General features: G+C 34.1%; 1 protein-coding gene across 49 annotated transcripts in view; it reads left to right on the plus strand.

Moving 5' to 3' along the window:
• Positions 1 to 12,972, plus strand: part of RIMS2 (regulating synaptic membrane exocytosis 2) — a 467,470-nt gene that overhangs the window by 315,004 nt on the left and 139,494 nt on the right. For 19 of the 49 annotated variants that reach the window (XM_032131204.1, XM_032131214.1, XM_032131158.1 and 16 more), the window contains 5 exons: positions 1,283 to 1,345; positions 4,721 to 4,795; positions 7,199 to 7,270; positions 8,775 to 8,954; positions 10,078 to 10,187. In XM_032131204.1, the coding sequence (XP_031987095.1) occupies positions 1,283 to 1,345; positions 4,721 to 4,795; positions 7,199 to 7,270; positions 8,775 to 8,954; positions 10,078 to 10,187 (500 nt within the window). Of the gene's footprint in view, positions 1 to 1,282; positions 1,346 to 4,720; positions 4,796 to 7,198; positions 7,271 to 8,774; positions 8,955 to 10,077; positions 10,188 to 11,002; positions 11,036 to 12,972 lie in introns of all 49 variants that reach the window. The other 30 variants (XM_032130815.1, XM_032130832.1, XM_032130794.1 and 27 more) reach the window with 6 other exon arrangements.

The raw sequence follows: 12,972 nt of genomic DNA on the forward strand, positions 1-12,972 counted from the left end.
CCATGCCATCCAATTGGACACAGAAGAAACAAGGGCAGCTGATTTACATTCACATATATTGCATCCCATATGGTCTTCCCTCAACATAATGACCAGGAGATGTGGGGTTATTAAGTTTGTAAGCATATTGCAAAACCCTCAGGTTCTGCAGTATGAAAGTTTGGAGAAAAGGCAGTCAAGCGAAAAATACTGCTGGGATTCCCAGGAACAGGTTCATGAAAACTCTTGGATCAGTGTATTCAAGCCATTAAAAAGTTTGTCCTTTAGCCTATGGTTAGTATTTTCATATAATATTATATTACATATATAGGAATATTTTTGTCCAAATTTATAATATTGAGGTCCCTTGATTATTTCTGTCTTCTCACTTACTGTCATGTGGAAATCACTGAATAGTGAGAACATGGGAGTTGCAAGACTTTACCCTAGCAAGATCCTGAAAGTACAAAACTCCAGATATTTAGTTGAGACTCCTTAACCAAATGGTGAATGATTTGTATCTAGTTTTATTGTACTGGAGTAATGGCACATAAACAGTTTATTCCCTGATTTCTTAAAGCAGCCTTTTTTGTGGCATTATTTCTTTTTTCAATGGTTCTTCTTAAGATAAAATACTTCTATATGTGTTTTATGTTGTGTTCAACTGATTTTCTGAAGTGATGCTGCAAATGCTTGGGCAGCCCCTATTCAGTACTTGGAAGAATAATACCACAATAAAATTTAATTATTTTTCAGTGTTTAATCATTGAGGTGAATTTTCTTCTGCTTCTTACATAGCTGTGAGAAACCAACTACTGTATCAAATAGAAAAAAAAAAGATTACAATTGGAAAGGTCATGTATTTAAAGTTAAAAGCAGTATTCTAAACTATTAATGCATATAATGTTATTTTTGTTAATGTTTTATCTCCACAATTACTTTTAAATTATTCCACAAACTCAATAGCCATTGAAAACATGAAGACATTTATGTACAAAAAGATAAGGGATCAATTAGTCTTTATGGAACTGAAATTCATGGCTAAACTGCTGAAAAGACTAGAGGTGAAATACAATAATTGTATCAGGAAAAAAGCCCTATAAACTTCTTCTTGGTGTATGGTTTTGAAGAAGTTGGTTTTCTTCATACCTGAAAGAAGATATCAAATGTACAAAATTATTTGAAAACATTTGGAAATCTTCCCATTTTGTTGAGAAATGGTCATGTCACATGAATTAGAGTGCTAATAATAGTAATACATAATTTTTTAATAACACTTCTTTATTTTAACTGCATTGCAAAGGTGGTACAATGGTGCAAGTTCATGGGCAGATGATATAGTCAATGGTTCAGCTGAAAAATATGGGTAAGTAAAGAGTGTAGTGTTATAGATAAAACTAAAATGTATTTTGAATCTTTATAATAAGAGTTCATTTATAATTGTACCAAATTTTTCTTGATGTCTTTCTTTCTTGACTCAGAACTAGGGCATTTATGTCCTAGTCTTTTTTCCAAGATTAAACTGTTTTATTCATTTACAAATAGAAAAAGAACATTAATAATGTTTGAAATATTTTAAAAACATGTTCTCACTGTTCAGGGCTGTTTTAATAAAAAAGGGTTTTTTTACTGATAGTACCTGCCTACATTTGCAGTGTTGAGGAATATGTCTTTGAGACCTAATACATTTTTACTTTCAGAAGTAATCCCAGTTCTATCTGTCCAACCTATCTTTCTTTGTGGTTGATGCATAACCCATGCAAAGTGCTGTGAGCCTTACAATCTTTAGTTCTTCCGAGTTGTAGCTGGCTTCTGATCAAGAAAGCACACAAATTTTCCTTGCTTTTAGTTCGTTGACTTTACTGCTTCCCTCTCATTTTCTTCTTGCTCTTGCAAGAATTTTCTTTATTTCTACCTCCTTCCTTTGTGAATGTGAACAGAGAACATAAGCAACTGTTAAATTGAAACTTAGATCTGATAAAACCCAGAATTAATGCATCAATATTTTAATGCAGGCTTCTCTCTTCTTTAGAGACGAGGGATTTGTGAGGGTCTTTTGGCTAAACATCAGTGCGGTTGCAGAGACTTGAGACCATATATCTTCTCTAGCTGTTTGAACCACAGCGCCACTGTTCATTGGCTCTTCATTTTTAAGCATACGGCAAGGGCCATAGTTACTACTTCATCTTGGAAACTGCACAAGTGTACTGAAAAGGAACAGCATTTAAAGAAGGCTGAAAAGTGCTTAGTATAACTAAAACTTTTGCTTTTGATAGTCACATTAAATACTCCTGGCTTACTTCTCTCTTCTTACTTTTAGTCTTGAATAGATGCTAACATAGGTAAATATCAGGGTTAAATATCTAAAAATAGATTTTTAACTTGAAAAAGAAATTTATTTGCTACTACTCTCTGTCTCCATTTAAATTTAGCTCCAGAAATATTTGGGAAAAGAAATAAAAGATAAAATCATTTATTGTGAACCATTATGACTTTTAAGTAAACCATAAGGCATAGAAAACACTTTAATAGAATAAAGAAATGGATCAGATTCTGTACAGACAATGCACTGAGAGAATGCCTTTAACAGAAACTGATTGCTATTTTGCTCATTCATAGTTTAAGAACTTAAAAGATAATAAAGTTTTACATACCTGCTCCTGTTGGAATGATCTAATTGAAATTCTGGTCTCATCAAGGGACAAAACTCTTGATGTCAGAGAGGTCAGAATTACAGGTCTGTTGCCAAAAGTTAAGAAGATAAACACGTAGCTGCAGTATGTGTAGACAATAACTGCATAGATACAACTCTGGTTGTGGTCATTTACTATTTAAATATCTGCCATAATATTAGTGTTTAAAAATGTCACTGAAGGAAAAAAAAGCCAACTATGTATTTGTGCCATGTAGAAATAAAGTTATATTTAAGATCTGAGGAAAAAGTCCCACAAAATCCAAGAACCGAGTACTTGTCGTATTTTGCATTTAGTACTTCACTTTAAAAAGGCATATTTCAGTACACGCTTACTTTTAAGCCTAAGACTACTTCAATTGATTAGTCTATAGGTGCTCTGCTGAACTACATTTGAACATTCAAGCCCTGCTAGGAGATTCTTCCTTTTCCTTGCTTCCTTCTCAAGATTATTTATGCATTGTCTTATATACCACTACACTTCTGTCATGAAACACATGTTAATTAAAACCCATGAATGTTCCTGTTTCTGCTCATACCTTATGATATAATATTCAAACTGAGTGGGTGAAATATTGTGTTCTGAAATGGGAAAAACTGTGAAATATAATATAAAGCTAAAAGTGTTATATTTTGGAATATTTCCAGTACTTTAATGGAGGTTTAGATTATTATCTGGAATCACTGCAGCAGATTCAGTTATAGAACTGAGCTGGGGTGAAGGAGAGGAGAGGATTTCAGCTCTCATCTTTGAGAATTTTGAATTCCCAGCTTTTGAATCCTAATCAGCTTTATCATAATCTTCTGCTAATCATCTCATGAACACAGAGATGTGTATTCCTGCAGGGTGATTCTCTTATATGTGTCAGTTAGGGGTCTGTGTTAAAGATGATGAAAGTTAGAAGTAGTTGGCAAAATACAAGATGCTATGTAAGGCAACTGGCTGTATAACTGAAAATGTACATTGCAAGTACCAAAAGCAATAAAGTAAAAAACTTTACAAATTTTTTTTTTACAGATAAAAAGGATATGAAATGCATATCATTTCAGTCTTAATTATCCCAGGTTTTACATTACTTACTGGTTTTATTGATATTTGATTGTAATAGCTAGTATAAACCTCTAACTGCATCCACAGAATCATAAAATAATTTGTGTTGGAAAAAACATTGGAAAAACTGTCTGCTCCAACTCCCTGTGTAAAGCAGGACTTTGCTATTTCTCATCACAGATATCAATGACAACACATACTTTGGAGAGTAAATTTCAACAGGTTTAGATAGATATGCTTTCCTTAAGCATTTTTATAATTGTACCATGCCATGTGTTATCATTAGATATGTTGACAACAAAGTCACCAAAGTGACTGCAGTGCAATGTCCAGATACCTGAGCAAGCTGTAAGCAATTGAATTTCTGTAGCTGTAGCAGAACACAGGAGTGTGGAGCACAATGTGCCTGGGATCATAGCAGAGTTCTCTGCTTTGTTTTCTTAGCTGAGTTAGTAGAGTAGTTCAGACACTGGCATGTTACAGTTTAATCATACCTTTGAGTGGCATGGAGATATACTGGTAGTTATCACATATACCACTGGGTAATATGCATGTGACTAGATCATATCAGTGTATGGACGCTTGTATATATGTATATATGTATGTGTGTGTGTGTGTGTGTATGTGTGTGTATAAATATATGTGTGTGTATGTGTTACATTTATAAAAACCATTATAGAATATTACAGCAACCAAAATATCTTGCTTTACTTTTCTTTTAAACCAGAGTACCCAAAAGCTTTACATTCCTGTCTTTTAAAAACTATAGAGGCACATAATTTTATATTAAGTTGCTTTATGAGTATAGATGAGTTATTTGGTGAGATATCCTGTCACCAGTTTGTCTAGATATTTGGCAGTGTACTGCTCCTTCCCATTTTCCATTGCAATATTTATGACTCAAATTTAAATTTGCTTGGTACTAGAAATCTGATTTGTTTTTAGACATGTTTATCTATGTTATGCTAACAGAGGATCTTGTGTCTGTGACTAAACAGCAAAGTTCCTATAGCTAGTAGAAGAATAACATGTCCAAGGATTGAAATCCAGCAGCCGTCCACAGACACTGACAGGTATTGCCATTGTATATTAGCTGGAGTTTGAAATTATAATAATTAGAAAGTGTATTGTTGCATTTTTCTTGTTCTGTTCAGTGTTTCTAGATGAAAAAGATGCACTAGGAGCTGAATTGTAGTGTACTGTAATCCTACAACAATTCTATTTTTATTTCTTCAGGTTTTTGTTACAAGAAAAACCTAATGCTAAAATGGTGATTGGCATGATCTCATAGTTTGTACAAAGTAAAAGAATTTGACCTGGGCTTTTAAATAAATTGTTTTCAGTCATTTTGGGGGAAAAAAAAGTTCTATTTGTTATGTAAGCTTTTACAATTGCTTACTGTTGGAAAATGTTAATCTTTTATAAAGCTTTCTCTTTCCATAAGTTTAGATCAATGACTATAATTATTTGTTGAAAATTCTTTTTATTTCTTAAGAAAAGTAACAAATCTGAGAAATTAAAAATTAGAAATTATTATTTTCTGCATTGGGAAAAGAGTTCACATTTGAAATTTGCAGTATATATATATATAAAAAAATGGAGATAAATCAGTATATAAAATAAAATTTGGTAGCACCTTTGCTTAGGTACTATAGCAACTAGAGTTTACAGTGGTATCTAAATAATATTAGATTCTAGTTCTAATGGGTTTGGAATAAGCAGTTAGACTGAATACTCACAGAACTTTCTGTGTAGTGACTTACAGAGAGCTTAAACAGTCTCATAGTGATTGGCTTGCTTGGTTTAGAAGCAAACACTGCTGTACCCATTCCTCAGAATAGGGGACAGTTATGCTTACAAGTCTTGCAGACTTTGACAAGGAGATCAGCTGTCTACCATGCCTGTCTTCCCTAGCAAAGGTAGAAGGGTGCTAAAATAGGCTGTAAATGGAGGACAGCATTTTTTGACATTTCATTAACTGTATTTTCAGAATGAAGAGTCTGTTAGCAAAGGTAAACAGTGCTAGTGTACATGAAAATACTATATGGTTGTTGAATAGTTTAACTAAGACTACCATATTTCCCTCTTTAAAAATCAGTAATTCATATGATACGATTTGTAATGAGAAAAGAAGAAAGTTTCATCTAGGTTATTTGTAAGCGTAAGTCTTTAAGAATGATAACTGAAAAGTTAGAAACTTCCATTTTTAATTTAACTTCCTCCCATAATTATGGCTGGATTTTGATATTCATGCATAATTGTATACAGTGGTAAGGGAGGAGTTTCACTGCCCAAGCAGCCTATCTGAATGATAGTTTTCCTATAAAAGGGACAGTTCCTGAAGACTGGGATCATGCAGTACATGTGTTTACTGTTAAAAAGGATAAAATAATAAGTGAGGATGAAGACCGGACAGTAAAACTATTTTTTGAATTGCTCTTTATATGTGTATGATGTAGAACCACAAAGTGAAGCTTTCAAGTGGAAAACTGTCCACCTGAAATAGCCTCCATTTGCCATAGTGGTTACTGAGAGGATTGCAGCCTGTAGCCTGGAACCTGAGGATGACAACTCAGTTTAACTTCAGGACTCACTCTTCAAATCCTTTAGTCTACAGAACAGCATTGCCAAAACTTCAAAGGTTTACTGCCAAAATGCACCCTCTCCTTCACTTCTGGGAACTCCTGGTTGTTTTTCCATTTTAAGTAAATGCCTGCTGCAGATTGTAGCAAACTGAATATTTATATTAGCTATTAAGTGTGAAATTTTTGAGGCCTTTATCTGTTAGCATAATGGTTAGCTAGACTGGCTCCATGATGTTCTATAGAACATAAAACCTGCCCACTAAGCCATTAGTATTGATCCTAATGGTAAAAAAACCTCCCTCTTTCTAATCAGGCAATAGGTCAGACCCCTAATATCCTAAAAACTACTTTTTGTACCTATAGAGCTAAAGAGAATGAGGCCTTAAGAGTAACAAGTGGGAGCTGTAACTTCTCGTGAAGTCTTTATGAGAAGCATGTGGTTGCTCTCACCTGGTCCTCTGTATGTCTTACTGGCTGTTGGAAGGAGAGAGAAATAGAATATGGAATGATACCCTTACCATATTCCTCAGTCCCTGCTGCTCCAGCAGTCCTCCAGCAGTCACTGACAGGGGAAATGCTGACAGATCCAAAAAAGTCTTTGTGGGCTCATTAATATTCTTAAATATGTGGATAAAAAAGATAAGAGTGAGTTTTCCAGACCTTGATATTGTTATTTTTTTGTAATTCTGTTGAATTTAGGATTTTTTTTTCTCGGGATTTATTCCCATAGTCAAAGAATGTATTCTGTGGTCATTTCTTGCCATCATGCAGATGGCTGACATTTTTCTCACCTTCCATAACGCTGAAACATCTCTTAAACAATTACATAAACTAAACAACATTCCTATCAAAGCTAAGGTTGTGTTTCTCTGTCTGTCAACAATGTAAAAGAAGCGAGACAGTGGATATTTTTGCTGATGAAGCTTCCCATTCAGAAACAGAACTGATAGAGGAAGAAGTGAGGTAATTTTGATGCGGTTTTGTGCCAGGCTCATTGTACTTTTCCTACAGTCTTTAGTGCCTCAGCTTACAATTACCATTTATGTGTCTCGCTGTGGTGTGTTTGCTTGTTAGGAGCTTATAGATGTAGGTTCATGATGTATGGTATTATTCTGAATTTGTCTGTGGCAATTCCTTCATATGCTCTAGGAGTCAAATTATGACCTCATGGAAGGCCTGAAAAGACATTGCTTTTAATGAATGTTTTATGAAAGCATTCAGCAAGGTTAGCCAGTATACTCCTTTTCAATGCCTTTAGAAATAAAATGCTGTCACTAACATAAAAGTCTTCATAATGACGCTGTGGTATGTCTCTCTCTTTCTTGATACTAATTAAAATTTGACTTCTTGTTACACTTAATCACCATCGAGCCACTCATTGTATTAACTGACTTCATTGTAAAATGCATGACTTCGCTCAAGGAAAAGTCCTGAAGGGTACACATTCCCCATCTGTATTCTGTTATCTGCTCAGTTACTCAAGGAGAGCTGGGAGGAGTGTGATTTTAATAAATAGCTCCATTAGGGCATGGATTTTACTTTTAAAATTGCCTTGATTTAATGTACCTGAGGATATTGCTAGCAAATATTACTCCTTGAAAACAGACCAAGTACATTGTGAAAAAAGGTGGGGCTTGATTAATTTCTGAAGTTAATGGCCTGATTAATTGCCTAAGATAGTAGAAGACATGACTGTTTGATCAAGAAATTCTCTTTTACTCAGTCTAATTTCTTCCCATTGCATCTCTAACAATAACTTTTTCCACTGCTGTTTTGGTACAGTCCTGTAGGCTGTGGGTTAAAAGAATTTTTAAATTACAAATCAAATTTTTATAGTTGTTGGAACCTGTGTAAGTACTAATGATGTACATTTTCATCTGATTACAGTCTGAGCACCACATACGAATCTATCACTATAGCCTAGCCTATATTATAACAGACATCCTCAAGTCTAATAACAGTTAACAGTGCTACATGGTAATTATAACATCTAGAATGTGGACTTTCCTACAAACAAGAGTGCTACCTCTAGAGAGAATGCAATCTGTAAAAAATCTGTAAAAATCCATTAATATGAGGAATAATGCACAATTAAACTGCACAATTAATGAATCCTTAGCTTTAATGAGACTTAATATTATGTCAGCTACTCTTTTATTCCCAGGTTCATATGTTAATTGAGAAAACAACAATATTTTAACCCAAAAATTGTCAGGAAACAGACTATTGCATGGATAGCCATTACTGAGACATTGGAAACATTTCAGTCCATTTATCAAGAGTATGGAGCAAGTCAAATCATATGTGTAAAAAACTGTATGTTATCAAGAAGTTATCTCAGAAAATTTATTCCCCCTAAAAATGTATATAACAATATGATTTGCTCCAAACCAGTATCATGCAGCATATTTTATAATTAATAGAAAAGTCAAAGTTCAACTGAGCTGCTTTTTGACTAACATTACAGGAATTGTGAAGCAGCAGATAGAGAGCCATATCAAAGATCCAGATCAACAGAGCAACGTCCTGTGCTAGAGCGGACCAACTCCCGCTCCCGATCCACAGAGCGTCCTGACTCAAACCTCATCAGGTCGATGCCTTCATTAATGACTGGAAGATCTGCCCCTCCTTCACCTGCCTTACCGAGGTGAAACAGACAAATCAATCAGACTAAACCCCTTCTGCCCCACCAGCTCACCATTTTATTTTCCCAGTAGCTAAGTGGTATCGCCTCATCCTTAGCTGATCACTAGCAGCAATAGATACTAACCCGTTCAGTGCGAACACACTATTTATATTCTACTCTGGATATAATGGTGTGGCTACCATTGCAAATTGCTTGCTAACAGTATTTAACTACATTTGTTTATGTTTTCTCATTTGTCAGGAATCCTGGATGGTTTCCACATAAAACACCTCATAACTTTCATATTCTTCTCTTACAGAATGAGAAATTATTTGTGTTCATCAGACATTGCTTATGGAACAACCATCATAACATCAAATGAAACTATTTTTTTTAAAAAAAGTTTCTTTAGATGCACTGTACTAACTTTGTCAATTACTTACCATTTTAACCACCATTTTCTCTGACTACATTTTACTGTGCCATAGTCTGTATTGTTCCTGTTTGAGTACCCCTGATTGATATTGAGGATTTCTATACATTATTCTTAGTTTAAACAAACATAATATGATAACAAGATGAGCACATTTTGATCTATATCGTGTTCAGGAAAGCCTCTCTTTTATTTTAGAACTGCTGAGTACATTCTTTCGTTTTCTGAAAGTTAGAGTTAGTATCAAATCCCCAGTGAGAATTGAGTCAAATATCAGTGTCTTTTCTCAGTTTATTACTTTGTTTAGACAAATCCATGTACTCTCATTGCAACTCAAAGGTGATTTAAGAAAATACAAGCTGAGTAAAGATAATGGAATTTGACTTGTGAATAAATTTATGTGTGTGTGGCTATTATATCCACATGCACATGAATATGCACACAACACATTTTCTGGCTTGACTGTGGGAACAAGCATCTTATGGGAACAGCTTATGGAAGCATCCTCAGCGTTAGTTTGGCTTCCTTTTAATTGAGAGATTTCTCTTTTTAATCAGGTCTTTTTCTGAAAAGAGATAATAGTTTCCCTCTGGGACTGCAAGGGTCCCAAATGATGTAAAGTCTACTTAGACATGTTATCAGTTCTTAATGATATTTAGGAATGAATTTGTATTTTAATGGTTGTGGTTTGTTTTGATATGTGTCTCATAGGTCACATCCTCGAACTGGGTCTGTCCAGACAAGTCCATCAAGTACTCCAGTAGTAGGGCGAAGGGGCAGGCAGTTACCACAGCTCCCACCAAAGGGGACGTTGGAGAGAAGTAAGTGCATGGTTTTATCCTTAATGATGCTCCCAAATTGCTCATGAAAGTCGATTATATTTATTAATTTTCTTTTGCCATGACAGTTGAAATCTCTTGAGTTTTGGTGTACAGAATTAGAATTTGGTAGTGGTATTGCATTTTTTATTCTGTTTTTTTCTATTATGTTTTAATATCTACAATACTCTTGGCTGACGTGAATAATCAGTAGTATAATGCACATGAAACAAGGTGGACTATTAGCATGATCCTGTTCCTTTTGGACTCAGTAGGTGTTTTGTCATTGACTTCAACAGGCACAGGAAATTATCTTTAGTATGTTGTCTAGTGACAGAATTCTGGCTCTTTTGGGAGTCAGGAACCTAGCTGATCACTTGTAGGTTCACATGGAGTGTATTACAGATTGCTAATATAAAACCTCTGCATCTTGAAACAGGAAGAGCAAGAAGACAGGTAAAAATCTTTAAAATTAGAAATGTCAGGTATTTAATGATTCACGTTTTACTGCTACTGTAATTGTGCTTCTCTTTAATGTCTATTAAAAGCACTGGTTGATGGAGACATTTCTGAAATGTTTAGAAACAGGTATATAAATGCATTTTTGATAGCAGATACATTTTCACCCTTCCATTTCTAGTAACTAGATGTGCTGTGCAAAATCAGTCTAAATGGCCATATACACTCATTTTTTTTAATCCTTCTTAACATGTATATTGTATCTTTTAAAAAACTTCTGTTGTTTTTAACCCCTGTGCTTTGGTTCCTTTTTTTTGTTTGTTTTTGTTTGTTTGTTTTGGTTTTGTGACTTTCCGTAGACAATGGAGACAAGGAGATAGAATCTTATGAAGGTCTGTACATAAAGAAGGACTTGTTTTTCACCTGAAAGCCTTTTTCAGAGGCTGTGTAGGGAAAAACAAACCCAACTGCAATTGGTGTTACTTGACTGCACATAGTCAGAATTATTGTCATATGATTTAGTCTTTATTTTTAGACCTGTGGCTCATAAATTTTACAGGATTCTACATGAAAAAAAGACAGTATAAATAATACTATCTAAATATGATTGTCATTAGAAAAGTACCTAGACATATACCCATTTCTAAAGACCTAGAATTTACCCTATGGCGAATAAGAGCATTTTGGCAGTTATGTATGTACACTTCTGGGATTAGCAGGTATTCAGGCACATGTTTAAGTGTAAGCATTGGAGGCTATTTGACATGTTTTATGTTAGCCATACATTTACTCAGAACAATGTTTTCATTGCAAATATGCTACAGTGTGATACATTTGCTGAATTGGTAGGCGATTTTCAAATAATATGTGAACAAAAATTAATTGAATTAAAATAGTCTTTCAAAAAGTTAAAATATTTTTGCTTAGAATAAAATTCCCTTATATTTTATAGTATTAAAACCACTTAATTTACTTAATAGCAAGCCACAAGATATCAATTGCAGTCCTTGGTTATACCACTGAGGGTCTTTATGTAGTATTACTGTGTTTGTCTCATCAGACTTTTTAATTTAGTATTTCAAATATTTACAGTATTTCTTTCCATTTTGGAAACAAAACTTCATGAAAAGAAAACTCCTGTTTTCTCAGATCATCACTCTATTATATTAATTTCTTTGTTGTCTTATGTGTTGTGAATTGCTTCTTTGAAATACAGTCTAGATATTCCAGGAAATAATCACATCTAATCCCATGATGTTTGCTGTCATTGCTGTATATGCTTTTATGTTTTACCACTCTTCCCTGCTCTTTGCTTAGTGTATCTATTTAGACTGTGAGCTCCTTAGAGCAGCAATTGTGAAGTACTGCATATTTTTACTGTGTTTGATTAGAGAGGGTACCAGTCTTATTTATTACTTACATCGTAGGTTCTATAGAGAGAAATGTAACAAATACAATAAAATAATTATTTTTTATAGGAGTGCTAGAATTGTTTCCTCTGGTAAGTACTGCTGAGACTTGAGGAACTCTGTTTTTACTCGAAAACTGAGTAATATTTTCCTTTTACTTTGTCTTTTGAAAAAAAGCAGTCTTTTGGAAAATCTGGGTTATGGAAAATTTCCAGATCCACAGATGTTGATGTTCTAACAGACAATCAAAGCATCATCAGTGACTCAAGATACACTAACTCAACACATTTCATATTGAATTTACACATATAAAGATAGTAAACACTCTTAAAAACAGAATCCATAGATACAGCTTTCATAGAGCATTCTATGTAAATTTCTGTCATGAATTAAGAGCTCATATTCTAATACCAATAGAGTTCTTCTTTGAGGCTTTTTCTGTCCTTCTTTAGGATTTTCTAATAATTTTCTTTGAAGGGAGCAATAATTTTCTTTATAAAGGATAGTGCTCTGCAAGAACAGCAGATTACCTAACTTCGTTCAGTGACAGAACGTAATTAAGATTAATAGCAGCTTTTTTACTGTGGAGAATTTTGCAGAAAGTTATTTTAGGCAAATTAAGTACCAGTTAAAAAACCTGAAATTTAATAGAATCGGAAACACTGACTACCATAGAAGGAGTGTATGTTGTTATTTAACAAATATACCATCATTAAACCTGAAAGTTTTGTAGATATTTGAGTAGGTTTCAATGCTTTTTTTTAAGCCCAAGTGATAATCAAAACTTTTGTGCGATGTTGGGAAGGCTATATCACCATATCAAAAAATGTTATCACAGAGTAGTCCTTTCTGCTCTTGCAGAACACATACTTGACTCAAATGAGAGAGGTGTTTCTATATTCCATGGAAACGTGCTGTGA

Source organism: Corvus moneduloides, chromosome 1 (genome assembly GCF_009650955.1).
Source record: "Corvus moneduloides isolate bCorMon1 chromosome 1, bCorMon1.pri, whole genome shotgun sequence".
Lineage (NCBI taxonomy): Eukaryota > Metazoa > Chordata > Aves > Passeriformes > Corvidae > Corvus > Corvus moneduloides.